The sequence below is a fragment of the Typopeltis vanoorti genome, chromosome 4 (assembly GCF_054136105.1).
Source record: "Typopeltis vanoorti isolate ZY-2024b chromosome 4, IOZ_Tvanoo_1.0, whole genome shotgun sequence".
Taxonomy (NCBI): Eukaryota; Metazoa; Arthropoda; class Arachnida; order Uropygi; family Thelyphonidae; genus Typopeltis; species Typopeltis vanoorti.
In genome coordinates, this window is record NC_143552.1 from 120,820,450 (window position 1) to 120,838,256 (window position 17,807).

The following is a 17,807-nucleotide window of genomic DNA, read 5'->3' on the forward strand; positions in this document are numbered from 1 at the left end:
ATTCATGTAATTATTTGAGAGATAATAAACTATTATTATTATAAAAAAAAATAAAAAATTATTATTATTCGTATTCACAAATTCTGTATAATCTCTATTGTTAATATTAGAAGAACATGTGTTGTAAATAAATAATATAGAGGCAAAAAAGTATTATTAAAACGTTTTAATTGAAATCCAATGTAGAAAATGCAGCACTTAGTGCTGAATTCAGTAAAATTATAAGTTGCAATGTCACTCAAGATGTTTATTGTATGTGTAAATATTTTATCAATTAATAAAAATATTATAATTAGAAAAAGTATAGATCAGGTGTGGGAACTCCTCGCCCGCGAGTCTATTTCAATTCGTCTTTTTATGTAAATAAAGATTTATGTAAATATGTAAATGAAATTTTATAATAATTTAAACTGATTATAATTAAATTTATTTAATTGTAATAAATTTTTAAATAAAAGAAATATAGCCTTTGCTTGATTTATAACTATATGTGTACACAATTGTAATTAAAAGATACCATATCAGATGAGAATGTTGGACATTTACTTATTGGGATATATATTGCACACTACATACACTATATATGAGTTAAAATTTGCCAGTCGCCCGCGGAAGTTTGTAAATTAGCAATTTTCACCCTTGATACTAAAAAGGTTCCCCACCCCTGTTATAGATGGATGCATGTATGCTGTATTGCTGCTCCCGGTTTTATAAGTTTAAAGTAGTTTTTAACTCATGTTTTTAATTTGAAAGTGCTGCTGTTTAATTCTTCTAGTCACGCTGAAGACAGGGATGTTTAAATCACCAATATCGGATAAGTAATATTCAAATTTTCAGTGTTGAAAGTCATAGACCGAATTGCAATCACCAACCAACGAAGAACAAAGGACGTCGCCATTTTAAAAGTCGCACTACAGTCGATAACGGGAAGAAAGTCTAAAGGTCACCGAGACAGCGAAGGTGAAGTACAATGAGCTGTAACAAGTGCAATAAGCCATTAAGCGACGAAGGGGACGAGCCGCATTGTTCTGGATGTTGTCTTTTGTCACATCCAGAACAATGCGGCTCGTCCCCTTCGTCGCTTTTCTGCAATCCCTTACACTGTTCAGGGATTGCAGAAAACACGTGGAAAGCAAAAGGAGCTGCGAAACGGACCGAATGTCGCTGTCTGCAATGCCGTGAGAAAATGAAGAACAAAGAACAGACACCAAAGAAAAGTAACGACGCACATCAAGGTAAGCCGCTTCCTGATCCTAAAATGCTAAATACGCTCATGGAACAAATCCACAAAAAATTTGAGGAGGATGAACGTTACATGCAGTTCAATAACGAAACCGCTGAAGAAATGGCAGGAACCCTGCGAAAAATAAATTCAAAATTAACGGTAGCGATAGAAACACTGAAGCGCAAAAATGAAGAACTACAGAAAGTCGTATACACACTCAAATGTCAATTGGAGCACATGCTGCAAAATGAAAGAAAAAGAATAACAACAGAAAATACAGAAGACTTGAGCAACATAATGCAACTGATCGGCAGCAAAATTGGCATTCAAATCGCAAAACACAGACATCAACTCTATTAACCGAAGCCCATAAAAAAAAACAAAGAGAGACCGCCACCAGTCATCGCTCGTTTTACCAGCAGAGGTCTGAGAGACTCCATTCTTGCAGCAAGCAAGAAAACAAGGCCGACAACAACGATCCTAACTGACAAGAAACTCCCAACACCAATCTATATAAGAACACCGGACTTCATACTTCAAAAATCTTTTATACCAAGCAAGGAAGACAAAAACAGATAAAAACTACACGTTCCTATGGACTAAGAATTCACAGATATTTATGAGAAAGAATGAAAACACTCGAGTTTATATAATTACAAATGAATCCGACTTACACAGCCTACCAATGTAAAACACTAACTCTTCACATCCTTAAGACCAAGATTAGAAATCACTTAAAAACTATATGATAGAATTATAAAAAATCTATATGATAGAATTATAAAAAAACTATATGATAGAATTATTTAAATTAAGGGATATTACATCCCATATTATTTCACAGCAGAAAAAGAAACTCAAAGAGTTTCATGCCGAATATAGAAACTATATATAAAATTCGGGCAAGTCCAAGAGTAAGCAAATACTTGGATAGTGCAACACATAACCCGTTTGGTAGTGCAACACTGAGGCAACTCATAGTAAGGGTGGTGCAAGCTCCAATCACTATTCTTGGTATTTACCCATAATGTGAAACCCAGCTCCTAGGAGCTGTATTGCTGTTCTACATCATGAGAGAAGGTCACTACGCAGACCGGTTTCAACCTTTATTGAGGTCTCATCAGTGAGTAGTTAGACCTAGATAATACCAAGTTTGTAGCGAACAGAGCTCACATACTCTAGTATAAGAATTGCCAAAAAGGTGTCCTAATAAATTACTAAATATATGACGAGCCAAAGGCTTCAATTTTCAACAAAAGCTCCAGTGTTGCAATGCCGAATATAGAAACTATATAACGTTGGGTGAGTTCAAGCGTAAGCAAATACCTGGATAGTGCAACACTAAGGCAACTCATAGTAAGGTTGGAGCATGCTCCGATCACTATTCTTGGTATTTATCCATAATGTTAAACCCAGCTCCTAGGAGCTGTATTGCTGTTCTACATCATGAGAGAAGGTTACTACCCAGACCGGTTTCAACCTTTATTGAGGTAAATACTAAGAATAGTGATCGGAGCTTGCTCCACCCTTACTATGAGTTGCCTCAGAGTTGCACTACCAAATGGGGGTTATGTGTTGCACTATTCAGGTATTTGCTTACGCTTGGACTCGCCGAACTTTATATAGTTTCTGTATTCGGCATGAAACTCTTTCAGTTTCTTTTTCGGCTGTGAAACAATATGGGATGTAGCATCCCTTAATTTAAATAATGTTACCTCGCCGAATTGAAGAATATGGCTCTTCATATCATATATTTAGTACTATATAATGGAGATCTCAAGCATAGGCGAACATATCCAGTCACACAATATAAACTTCAAGGTCTTTGACTCTTTGAAGAAATGGTTAGACAACATTTCCACTAATACCAACTTCACTATCGTACACACAAATATAAGAAGTATAAAAAACACTGGCTTATATTGATAACACAGCTCAACTACACCATGATAAACATAGATGCACGAATACTGACCGAACTTGCAATAAATGACTCAGAAATTTACGCATACAACATAAATAATTACCAAACCTACAACTTATGTAGACCAAACAAAACAGGAGGTGGCCTCGTGGCATTTATAAAAGAAAAATGTGACTGAAAAACAAGCTAATTTTGAACATGCGGAAACACTAACTATGGAAATCACAAATACCGACAACAGTATCAAATACACAATAAACACAATATACAGACCTCCAGATAATAACCCACTCAGACTTTCTTCATGAGTTAGAAGAAATCATGGCTAAGCGGCATCGAACCCCGTACAACACACAAGCTCATCCTAATAGGAGATATTAACATAAATACTCTTGACTACGTTTCTTCAACCACTGACACATACCTTGATATACTAAGTCAGTACAACATAAACCCTACCATTAACTCCCCAACAAGAGAAGAAATACTCAATAACTCACTAACAAAATCATGTAATTGATCATATCGACATGCGGGCTCCCATCTATACATGTACATCATTAGTAATTAACGTAAAAATTGCTGATCACTACTTTGTCTCAACTTCGTTTTATTACGTTTCCTACCCCCCCCCCCTTCCACCACTACAAAAGTCGACAAAACTCGATCATACTAAAGAGCATTGTCGATAACCATATAAAAATATAGACTGGAATTGCCTACTTAAAATAAACGATCCTGTAACATTATACGAGCATTTTCAACTAAAGTTCACAGAAATTTACAAAAAAGCAACAAAACCTACACAAACGAGGCGACAAACAGACAACAATCCATGGATAAATGACGACATACTAAATACTATTACTGTAAAAGAAAATCTATGGAAAGAACTTACAAAGTCACCCAGTAACACACATTTACAAACCTTATACAAAAACACAAGAAATAAACTAACAACAAAATTCCGTAGGGCAAAATGATACTACTATTTCCAAAAATTCATGGAATATAACGACAACATGAAGCAAACATGGGCTACACTCAACGAATTAGTAACTCGAAAAAAGAAAACTTCCACACAAGATTTTATTGCAAAAAGCTTCGGTCAGGACACAAACCAAGAGGAACTAGTAAACTCATTCAACCATGCTTTCACAAACAATATCACACAACTCAAAAAAGACAAACTATTTGTCTTTTTTGAGTTGCGTGATATTGTGTGAACTGAAAGAAGCACTTTTACAGCTAAAACCAAAGACCACTCCAGGAATAGACAAAATAAGACTCTTAGTCCTTATAACACATTTTGAACAAATAAATCCAATACTTTTGACACTCGTGAACATACTATTCGACACAGGCATTATTCCACAACAACTATAAACTGCAATAATTACTCCAATATACAAACACGGTAAAAGAAACGATACTCAGAACTACCGACCAATAGCTACCCTACCAGTCATCTCAAAAAGTCTAGAAAAAATAACACACACCAGACTACAGAACTATTTACATAAGTACAACATCATCTCACAAAACGAATACGGCTTTCAGAAAACAAAAAGCACCATCACTTTATTAGAAGGCATCGCCGACACAATAAACAAAGCTCTCGACAAAAAAGTACGCCGTCGTTGTACTGCTTGACTTAACCAAAGCATTTGATACTCTTGAACATGACATACTACCAAACTATACTCAATAGGTATAAGAGGACCACTACATGCATGGTTCAGGAACTACCTCTCAAACAGAACAAAAGTAACAAAAAATAGGTACATGTCACAGTCGGGTTATACAAATAAAACACGGTGTTCCTCATGGTGCCATATTATCACCCCTTCTATTCAACATATATATTAACGATGTTCATAACCTGGCAATAAGAAGTCAAATATTTGAGTACGCTGATCACACCGCACTACTAGCAATCCACGCAGACATCAACACGGCTCTCTGCAAAGCACAACGAGACCTAAATGAAATCACAACGTATTTCTACCAAAACGCAATTGTAATCAACGGCACCAAAACACAGATGTTGATAATACACAACCCAAGAATCATGCGCCCTGCACCACTGTGGATAGACTGTCACACACACACCTCTGCATTAACAACAAAAATACCTGCCAATGTCCCGAAATCAAACCTGTAACACGTGCAAAATACCTTGGTCTCTATATAGATTGCCACCTTAAATGGAGAAAACATATAGAATACCTATATACCAAACTCCGGATCATCGCAGCAAAACTCTTCCAAGTAAAAGACATTATTCCATCCAACATAAAAAAACGCCTATATCACGGTATCTGCGAATCCCTACTCAGATACGGTATAACCGTCTATGCAAACACATCAAAAAGCCAACTAACAAAATTAGAATCTCGGGAAATTGTGTCAACAGCGATTTGGACACCTTACACGCAACAACAAATATCCGACCAGCACATGGCGACACACAGAATCCTGAGCATTAAAAAACCTGAAACACTACATGATATTAACAAGGAATTACTTTAACATCACCTATCGAAACAACAGAGACACATACCGTAGAACACGACCTACAACAACAACAACTCTCTACATCCCTACACCCTTCAACAACTCATACGGTTCTTTGATGAGATCACATCAGATACCCACGCAACTCAACAACCTACCAAGAAATTTAAAATACATAGATAACTACAGAACATTAAAACACGAACTCGGAAAAATATATCAATAAACTTAATATACCATTAACACTAATATGCACATTACAAATATCAGCAGCATCCAATGCCCATTCCATACATAAACATTAACAACAACATAATGAGAGAAGGCTAATCCCACTCTCTTCATAAAAGGTAACCCAAGTTTCGAAGTAGGTGGGATTAATCTGCCTCACTCATCTACACGTAATCTTTTTAATGAAAGAAATGTAGATTATGTAACAAAAGAGTCAGTAAAGTATATAACAATAAAGAAGATGCTGAAGATACTGATTATCATGTGCTAATATCATTAATATAATATTACTATGTAACATGAAAAAATAATGTAATAAATTATTCTTATTATCAAAAAATTATGTAAATAATGCGTTTACATTGTATGTTTGTGACAATTAGGGAATATAATATTTTAATTGCATATGTGTAAACACTGTTGTATAATCACACTTTCTCAAACTTTGAAAAAAAAATAATAGTAAACTACAACATGTAATATTATATAACTTGTGTAACTCTGAACTATATAATTGTAAACAATTGTGTACAATTATAACAAAAATAACAACTGTGATTATTATTTTAAAAATAAGCAAAAAAACTATGTTATCATCATTATTCTTGAAATCTCATTATATGTTGCATTTAGTGCTGAACCTGGTACAATAATATACTGAATGTTACTCAAGATAATCATTGTATATATGTAAATATTTGAGAGATCAATGAAATAAAATTATTATTATTATTATTATTATTATTATTATTATTATTATTATTATTATTATTATTATTCAATACTGTTCGTTTTTTTTTTTCTAATGCAGTGTTTACACTATGATTATTTTATTAGACTGCGGAGTTCAAAATAAATTATTTTAATATCAACATTTATTATTGAATTTTAATTATACTTTTGCCTGCTTTGTTTTTTTTTAACTATCGATATTGAATTTGAATATTTTAGCTGCTTCATTCTCGTTAGTATTAAAAGCATCACATGTTTACCCATCACTTCCGATTTGAACATAGTGTTAAAACTATTAACAAATATGTTGCAAAAATTATACTTTTTAAATAATTCGTATGTTTTTTTTATAATAAAGAAAAACTAAAATAATATAATCCAATATTTTTCATAACCTTAATATTTGTTCGCCTCCTCAGGGTAAATACAGAATGCAAAGACGATATCTGTACTGATATACGCATTAAAGATAACCTATTTATAATATAAAGTATGAAAAATGCAAACGTTTGTTGGAAACTATAAGTTTGTTAACAGCAGTCTAGTATAGATATATCAATAATTCTTAGAATAACTAAGTTCTGAAATTTTAGAAATCAGTTATAATATTTCAGAACTCAGTTATTCTGAAATATTAAAAGTTGTGATAAGAGTCTTCCATACGTCACACTAAGTCAATTATTAGTTACTATTAAATATTTTGTTTAGAAAATAACTTCGCTAGATTCTTTAACACGACAACGTAATTCAAATTTTCTTTCACGTTCAGAATTGTAGTTGAATTCCATTCCATGCTGTAGTTTTATATAAGACATACACAGTTATATAAGACATGAGCAACGTTGCTACGATGTTTACCTTCCCCAGTTTTATAATTACTCTTTATATAACCAAAGTTAAGGAAAACTTTTTGAAGCTCCTTTGGAAGCGCGTACAATCCATCCTAACATTTCCCTATTTAAGAAATGAAGCGATACGAGTAAAAATTACACTGAGGTATGAAAAGAATATAGACACTTTCTGTGTTGTATGCATGAAATTATCTTTGTGGCTTCTCGGAAACAATAGTGTAAAACTGCTTACTTGGGATAAGCATTAAGGATAAATTGATTATATACTATTACGTTTACGGCTATTATAGCCTGTTTTTGTTTAGGAATGACCCTTATTTTAAATACATTTGCGTTTTTACTCAAAAACATTTTTAGGGCATTATAAGTGTATTTTAAAGGAAAAAAAAGCAGAAAATATATCAATGTATTTAAAATAAGGGACTCTCCTAAACAAAAACAGACTATAATAGCCGTAAAAGTAATATGTTCAAGAGGAGTAACATTGGAATTTTCCCAGAAATAATACCTATTTATTATATACGATGTCTAGCTCTTTCCTTTTCTTATCGTCGTCTCTTAAGGTGTAAAATGTTATATTTTTAGGACTCATAAAACCGGTTACTTAACTGAGGGTATCTCATCCACATCATGCAGAAGAAATACAGTTCTATGGTGCTAGGTTTAGATGAGATACCTGCTTGGCCTCAAAAAAATCTGAAGTTACTTGCTCATTGGAACACTTTACGACAATCAAGGATTCATTCTGCATGACGTATGGAAGTCCCTTAGCAGACATTATAATTTTCTTAACGACCACAGAAAACAATACTAGCATATTTGCAACACTAGACTTGAAGTTTCAAAGTTTATATTGGAAACGGTTTTTATTTTAGCTGTCAGCTTTGCATATACTTATGTTAATCAGTAATCGCGAGAAAGCTACCATCTTGGGTATATTCCTTTATTAGTTTTTGCTACGATAATAAAACAAGTTATTAAAAAAGCATCTTGCTGAAACTGTTCTTCTTCTTTAAGTGCTATTTCCTAATGGAGTTCAGCTCAAACCATTCCAAATTTACTTCTGCTTGTAGTGGCTCTGATTAAGAGCTTTATGTTCAGTTTACTCCATTTTGCTTTTAATTTTTAACCCCAGTTTAGTCCAGTTTTTAGCACTGAAAGTGTTATTTTCTCAAACTAATATAGACAGAAATTACATACATTTAGCATTGAAGTATAACGTATGAGCAATGTAATTTTATTAACCATAAAAATCACCCAACTTAATACTAAGTAATACTAAATACTCTGCAAATATCATTATTAGTATATGGACTTGTTGCCATTCATCTTGTTGTTGTTGTCGTGGTCGTTTCTGTAATTTTTGCCACACCAATTCGGAATTATGTTGCCTTTTATATATTGTCAACACAGTAGAATAACTTACCAATTTCATCATCGGGTATGATTTAAACAGTCTTTGAGAATGCACTGAAAATTATAGCTCACGCCATAACCAACCTTACAGATCACTAATATTAACTTAAAATTTTTTAAATTCTGTTTATTATACAAATACTATATAATTTGTTCACGGCACAGATGTTCAGTTAGGCTTTTGTAATTCTGATGTATAGCTGACATCCGATAACATAATATCAGGAGATAGTATATTTGTTTTCGCATGAGTCGTTCGATAACATATGAAGTACATAATTCGCAGAAGAATGACAGAATCGACCAAGAAGTGCTCGGAAAGGAAAATGTAAAATCTCAGCATCCTGATATGAAACCATTCAATTAAGTGTGTAAAGAGTCAGTAGGGATTCAGGTATATAGCAGAACGCTACGAAAAGAGATACGCAATCTACTTTCTACCGAAAGAAAGCTGCAAATTAGCTAAGCAGCCAAACCACGAAAACCACAAAGCAGACCAAACGTGTGTGGTGTGAAGTACATCGTGATGGGTCCATGAAAGAACGCTGAGCGCTCGTGCTATTCATTAACGAATCATGCTACGCTATTTTCGATTGCGAGTTTTGGTTTGAAAAATACTTGGAGAATGCCTTATATCCGAGAGCAGTATCTACTGTAAAGTTGATGAAGAAGATGAAATTCTCTTGATATGGATTCAGACCATCAGTAGTAGCTCCTTGAAGGATGAATATTTCTTGATAATGCAATTCTTTCTAATATGGTGGGAGTTTCAAGCGACTTTCAACGACAGTGCATCATGTCTTACTGAGGTGCTCTTGGGAAATGGTTTCCCGAAAATAATGTGGGAAAATTTGACTACATTAGCATGCACAGAGTGCCGATTTTAATCCAAAAGAAAATTAGACGAACTAGAACGTCGGGTGGACCAGACCAGTGAGATCAAAAATAATGTAACTATTGACAGTCGTGGAAGAATAGATCAAGTATTTCTAATTGTCGGGGAGTATTCTCAGGACGGATGAAACTGAAAATTGCAAAACTCACAACATAGTACAGAGACTAAATTGTGAAGTTTTTGATTCGAGTATTTATACAAAAACCTTGTTTGTTCTGTTATTAATATATATTTTAGATTACAAATGAAACGTTTATTCATACATTTAAAATATATATTCGATATAATTTATTTTTAAAATAATTTTATAATAAAATTGTCTTCAATATCATATTATAAAATAAATATATTAAGCTGTTATTGAACAAAACTGATAATTCTAAAAAAGGAGGGTGGAGGAGAAGAAAGACAGAATGAAAGAAAAATATTTGAAATATATTACACTAAATAAATAAAGTGGATATTAAATTAAACATCATTTCAAAGCCGAATACAGAAACTATAAAAGTTTCATGCGAAAACAGACCGCAGAGCTTCCGGGAATACATCGCCGCCATACTCCGAGTTGCCCTAGCCGAACCTAATAGGACAAGCACGAACGCTAAAAGCGGCCCTATATTGGCCCATTGGATTTCGTCAGAGACTAGGCAGAAACCTAAGAGAGCAAAAACTCTCGGTACTAGGGAACTTGAAGCGTCGGAGAGGTGTATTTTCCGTAAGCGATCTCTCGGTCGGGGTGAAGAGCCAGTGGTGTATCGAATTTCAAGTCAAGTCTGATTAAAATTGGATACACCACTTAATATTTCATTATATAATGCTTTATGTAGATTACTATATTCATAGTAATCTACGATTAATAAAAGAACAATTTATATTAATCATGTATAATCGTTAATAATTTATATTAATGCTACTTCGATTATAAGACATAGTTTCAGCACGCGTGCAGCGTTGTGTTTTGTACTTTTGTGTATATTTTTGTATTTTGAATTTTTGCAACTTTGGAATTTTTTAATTTTGTATTTTGAATTGTATTTTATTTTTGAAGTAGAGAGTTTTTTACCTTGGGTATAATATATGTTAAAGATGCCAATCTATTTTAAACCTGGTTTTACTCCATTTCCCAAGTAAGCAAACAGACAAATAAGTCAAGTTTGCGCCTGCACGTAGTGCAAGTCTAGGCAACTCATGGTAAAGGTTGAATAAGCTCTGATCACTATTCTTAATATTTACCCTTAATGCAAAGCGCAATTCCTTGAGCTTATAAGCTCTGTATTACTTAACCTTGGTATTTCTAAGCCTGGCTCCCACTCATGAGACCTCAATAAAGGTCGAAACCGGTCTGGGTAGTGGCCACTTGCCTTTAATGCATAGCATGATACATCTCCTCCAGGAGATGTGCTTTGCATTAAGGGTAAATACGAAGAATAGTGATCAGAGCTTAATCCGACTTTACCATGAGTTGCCTCGACTTGTACTACTTTACGGGTCACTTAGACTTGCATTACGTCCAGGCGCAAACTTGGTTTATTTGTCTGTTTGCTTACTTGAGAAATGGAGTAAAACCAGATTTAAAATACGTTGATATCTTTAACGTATATTGTACCCAAGGTAAAAAACTTTCTACATCTATATCTCTCATCCTGAGAGTTTTATTTAATAAGGTCAAAGCACTTTATGGTAACGTGTGCTGGTAAAATACTTATAAGCTCTGTATTACTTAAACTTGGTATTTCTAAGCCTGGCTCCCACTGATGAGACCTCAATAAAGATCGAAACCGGTCTGGGTAGTGGCCCCTTGCCTTTAATGCATAGCATCATACATCTTTTCAAAGAGATGGGATTTGCATTAAGGGTAAATATTAAGGATAGTGATCAGATCTTATTCCATCATTACCACGAGTTGCCTAGACTTGCACTACTTTGCGGGTTACCTAGACTTGCAATTGCAATACATGCAGGCGCAAACGTGACTTATTTGTCTGTTTGCTTACTTGGGAAATGGAGTAAAACCAGGTTTAAAATAGCTTGGCATCTTTTAAATGTATTTTATTCAATCCGTTAACTGCAAATTTATGCAGATATAATTACGTATACATAATTCAGGTTTTTGTTTGAACTAATACTTAAAATAAGATTCACACCCGGGTTTACGGCCTTTAATAATAATTGTAATGTGCAGAACGCTAACTTAAATAACATAAATAATTCAAATCTCGTGTAGATTTCCATTTTTCCTTCCCAGTTTCAACTCATAAAAATATGAACAAAACTTTGTGAGTTGGCAATATTATAAATTGTGTATATGCCGAATTAAGTTGCAGTATTCGAAGATAAAGCTATTGTATTTAAATAATATTTATAGAAATCAATGCATTCTTCAAAAGTAGTTAATCCGAGACTATTAATAACAGTTAAACAATTGAATACTTCGTTGCATAATAATAAATTATTATAATATGTCTTAAATCATTCCACCAAAAGATCAAGATATCTTCTAAGATACGAAGGAAGTGTCAGTTGCTGAATCCCATTAGGAAGTTGATAGTTCTTGTACAGACAATTTCTAATTGTACACCGACAAAGATGAGTGAGCTCAGATGGATTCAAACACCGCTGCTTGAGCAATGGAAGCCAGGGAAATGCTACGTCAAGAAAGAGCCTAGCAGAAAAATCTAAACTCTGCCTATCTACAAATAGTGCTCTGTGCCCCTGAAATCTGTTGTATTCTTTAATTAGATTTTGTAGTAGTGATATCGAAAGCTGAGGAATTATCTGAAGAATGGACTGAGCACACTTTAATTTACATTGGAAATGAGAAAAGGTTTCTCCCTCGAAATCTTTAAGTTGAAGACACACAAGTTCTTCCATAAAGTATAAAAGAAATATCATCATAGGAACAGGTTCATCGGTAAGAGAATAAGATATTTTTCTAATGCCATGCCTGAGCAGTAAAATCAAGGTGTTAACTCGAAAAGGCCTGTCATGAAAGTCTTGAGAATACACATAAAAGCTATCAACTGCCCGACCGTATGCAGTGTACAGTTTGTTGGAATTAGCCACGGAGAGAAAATATGACAGAGGAGACTCCTGCACTGATCTTTTCTTAGGGTCGTCATGTCCAGGCCAAACCCACGATCGTGTGATAACTCTGGGATAAACATGCTCTTGCATCCGAAGACGAGTACAGCGATCGGAATAGATCATGCACGTTAGAACTTTTCCCGCTAGTTTGACGTTAGTAATATTATGCCAGAAGCATACTTTCCCTAGAGAATAACTTACATTGTCTAGTATGTGTGTTTTTTCTTGATAATTTAAAATTCCATCACGTCCTATTATTGGTTCGTCCTTACATTTATAATATAAATCCAAAACAGTCTGGATGTTTTGTTCTTCGTCTGAGTTTGGCGTGTCAGTCCTGTCTTTGGGAGAATTGAGAAGTATATTAGTAGCTGAAAGAAGTTCTTCTAATAAATTTAATTCATATCTGACGGAAAAGGAGGAATTTGGTAACTCAGCCATCTTTGCATTGTGTCAAAAATACTTACGAAATCATATTTGTTTCAAGTTCATTGTTACAACAGTCCATTTTTCTACAATGGACTGTTGTAACAATGAACTTGAATCATTTTTACATAAAATTGAACTCATCTAAAATAGAAACGCCTCCATACTGATGATATATTTTGTCTGGAACACACCTTGGTTCAAATCCTGTCTACGATTATTATGGAAAGCTACATAAGAGTTTTCTGTTGAAGTTGAGTTAGCTGGTCTCACAGGGTTGTAGAAGGATTATTTTCTTGTTATAATCACAGATTTTTCGTCCTGCTGGAAACTGGCAGACCAGCCAAATATACGTTCAATTAACAGTATAATACGCTATCCTTATCGTCTAAATCGCGTTGACCATAATTCCGCATAACTCTAACAAACAATACAATTTTTACTAAGATAAATCGGCACATGAAACTGATATTAATAATGTTTGAGATTTTATTCAATTTCTGAAAGTATTTTAAAATACTCCTTTGAGGATTTGAATGAAAGCAAATGACCCACATGTTGCTTTAAATGCAGTTTTTCGTAGATTTTGCTGTTATCGGGTTGTTATGTTTTAATTAAAACATAGCCATTAATTGTATGATTATGGAGGAAACCTCTTTTGAATATAGTAAATTATATTGTATAATTTAATAACTGAAACTTATATTTGAATTTAAATTTTGTTATTGTTAGAGGTAAGATGGAAAAGAAAGAAAAACAAAATTGAAGAAATTATTATTTTATTAATTATTACGTTCATAGTTCATAGTTTATATTTATTTGTTTTTTTATTTAAATTAAGGGGATTTTTTTTATTTTTCGATCGGAGAATGCAAACATATAACAGTTGAATGAAATTGTACTCTTATTTTTGATTCGATTAAGCAACACAAAGTACAAAACTCGTTTAGAATTAATCTTTCAGTTCAAGTATTTATTTGAAATAGTTTATTATTTTATTAAAATGTTGATAAATTAAAACTTCTTAATATTAGTGCTGAACTTTTTTCATAAAGATACGACAATGCATTTCCATTCATTCTCTAAAGATCACACTCCTACTGTATGAGAAATTGAGAACTTTCACTTCTCAATTTCTCATACAAATGTGCTTTATCATGTATCATGTGAATAAATGTTCCTTTGAAATGGTTACCGCATCATATTGTGACTTCTTTTAAATATATCAGGCAAAACTAACATTTTTATCTACTCATGAAGTAAAACATTATTTCCACCCACTTGTGTGCATGGTTGATCGGAAATTGGCTGGTGATGGCGGTATGCTGGTATTGGGATTGTTCTTATGAACATCACTACGTTCTCTCATCTCCACCGAACAAACCATGTCTTTTGTTTCTTATCTGGGGATTTTTATAAACCAGATATTGCCGTACATTGGGAAGGGCGGGGAAAAGCGGCTTCCACCGGTCAACGCCAATGACTTGCTCTCATTCTCTCCCCCCATCTCTGGTAGCTTGTTCTGTCTAGTTGGTGCAGAATACCTCAGGACGCCTTTCTAGTCTAGGGTCGTTATCTCGGCCAAAGGAGACATAACACACTACTAGTTTTTGCAATAAAACAATTGCAAATTACTCCAGAACACACAAGAACGTTTACTTTCCAGAAGCGTCCTGTGCTTGTAGAGACAACTTCTAATTCTATAACTGCAAAGAGTAATGACTTCGTTCTGGTTCCAAAAATTTTAAAAAAGTGTAAGTCGTGTCAGTGAAATCGAACGTTCGTCGTAGTATCAAGTGTAAATGATCACCTTCTACAATTATTGTTACAGTAATGGCAACATCAGTTCGGGTATTGCATGGATTCCAATTTCTGTAATTTAAGATGAAGACTAACGACTTTTTCCGCAAGCTTCAAGTAACTATAGATCGCATTCTACTTTTATGAAACAGGGAGGTAGGATTTTTAATTTCATACCTCGACCATGGAAATATGGAAATCATAATCATTTGTTAGTTTGTCTTTGTGAACTTAATCATGTTTGAAATTAACAACACGCAGGAAATTACAAAAAAGAAAAACGCAAGAGTGATAATATTGTCTGTCATTATATGCTTTATATATTATATCTTTATAATAAAGTCTAATAGACCTAATTCAAGACAAACATTAACGTATACTTGTGCCTGTAATCCCCGCAGCAGAATCGAAAAATTTCTGCTGGAGGGACTTCAGATTTTAAATGTAAATCCCAGCTCAGAAAGGTTATAAACTTATAATGCATAGTACTCTGAGTGGACATAGGGTGAGATAATCCGAAACACTGCTCTAGACATTGAACTTTTTCAAGGTTCACGCCTCTAGAAATCAGTGTGGTGGATGTCACACTTATAGAGATTCATAAAGAACCTATCGCTCGAACCTGCAAGTTACACCCGTCGTCTCTGTCAAACAGAATGGCCAGTTATAACTAATCAGTGATATTAGTCCGTGTGGCACACTACCAAAGTGATCCACCAATTCTGTATTCCACCAAATGCCGGAGCACAACGTTGTTTTGGAACTCTTTTCATAACTGCATTTTCTGTTTCGACACTTGGAGTTCATGCGATCCACTGAATATCTTTCTTCGGATTGTTGAAGCAGACAAATTTTTTTTATCTCACATAATCGTGTGAATTTAAATAAATAATAAATATTTTGATTTGTAATGAATAATTGCATTGAAAAACCTTTACGCTTATAGATTCTATAGTATATACACATACGTAAACAAACACACAGACAGAGAAAGCCTCTGTATCTCTATAAGTATATATGAATTCTAGGAAAATTCGCCGCAAACATTTTCGCCGTAAACATTTACGCCGTAAGACATTTTGAATTACTTTTTGTAACTAATCAATGGATGATAAAGGGTATTATCAATTCATTAAAAGGGCTAATATTTATTAAGGTGAATATCAGTGATACATAATACTGTATATTGAAATGATTTAAAAATTGTGGAAATTAAAAGAGATGCTGCGTAAATAATTAACTCATTGCTGTGGATCGTTAGTTGAACAAATCCATCAGTAACATCGCTCATTGGAAGAAATGCTAATTCTGTGAAGCATTTCATTTTCGTGTTGAATTCAACATCTGTTTGATAGCGTAACTTTAAATCAATGGCAACAATTTTGCGCTAAAGATTTTTTTGCCATATGAAATAAACAATCTGTTATAGTTGTTGATAAATATGTTAGAAAAAGCGTTTGTAGTTGCTTTCTCGAAGTCAGCCATTAATGTTTCTGGATCTAATGATGAACGTAAGCCCTTTAAGGCACTAAATAATCTGCTGTAAATTAATTCTGATATGCCAGGAAGCAAAGCAAATGCCGCCATGGAATCCTTAGGAGTCTCATGCCAGTATCAAGCTTCGATTAAGGAGGAGGAGGACCGGTCAGATGAGTGTCGATGCTCTGACCGTAAAGGAAAAACACAATTGTTATGTGAAGCATATACTATCAACAGCTACAACATGCGGGCTCGGTTGCCGCACGGTTCAACAAGGAGGTCCGCGATACCAATCGAGCGATTCCATATCATACTCATTACCTAGTGGTATACCTGCTTCAATCTTCAGTCAGTTTCCCAACTCATCTAAATCTAGCCTTTTTTCATATAACTCACTACAGTATCTTGTCCATCGCTGTACAATTTATCTTTATTCATCAATACTTTGCCTTTTTCGTCTTTAACTGTATTCTGTTTTGGTTGCCACCTTCTGTTAATGGTTCTAATAAGTTTGTACACCTCCCTAGTTTTATGCTCTCCATAGTACTGTTCTATGTTATTGCATTGGGCTTCTAACCATTTCATCCTATCTGGCTGACTGCTTTTTTCACCTCATTACACTTTCTTCTATACTGGTCTTGTATTTGTTCTGATGTATCCCTTCTTATCTTCAACATTTGTTTTCTCCTGTACTAACTTCAGTGTTTCTTGTCTAATCCATTTCTTCTTGATCTTTTCTTCTTCTAGTACTGTTTCTTCAACTGCATCTTTTAGCGCCTTCATTACTCCTTTCACTCTCAGAATCGAATTTTTTCATTGTCCACACTTTTAAATTTCTCCTCTAACACTGTTCTATACCTTCTTCCTATTTCTACTTCACGTATTCTCGTTCTCTTCGTTTCTGATGATGGGGTTTGTATTTTCGCTTTTAATTTCAACTTGATGTTTGCAATCACTAAGCTATGATCCGAGTCTATATCTGTCCCTTGAAAAGTTCGACACTGCTGTGCTGATGTTATCCAGCTTCATTTAATCATAATCATATCAATAATTTTCTTGGTTTTCCCATTATTTGTTCGCCACGTCCATTTTCTACACTCCGTTTGCTGGAATCTTGTGTTACAGATCATCATATCGTGGTCCACAGAAAATTCTAACATTTTTTTTTCACCTCGTTCATTTCTTTCACCGAAATCATATTTTCCCATGACACGACTCTTTCCCAAC

The 17,807-nt window shown here is 34.0% G+C and overlaps 1 protein-coding gene across 1 annotated transcript; it reads right to left on the reverse strand.

Moving 5' to 3' along the window:
* Positions 1-12,260: 12,260 nt before the first annotated feature.
* Positions 12,261-13,316, reverse strand: LOC150107645 (uncharacterized). Its single transcript, XM_090392153.1, has one exon. It carries the CDS (start codon positions 13,314-13,316, stop codon positions 12,261-12,263), a length of 1,056 nt encoding a protein of 351 aa, XP_090248279.1.
* Between the last annotated feature and the right edge of the window lie 4,491 nt (positions 13,317-17,807).

Coding starts and splice junctions, on each gene's coding strand:
- LOC150107645 (XM_090392153.1), bottom strand. CDS start 13,316: ATGGCTGAGTTACCAAATTCCTCCTTTTCCGTCAGATATGAATTAAAT.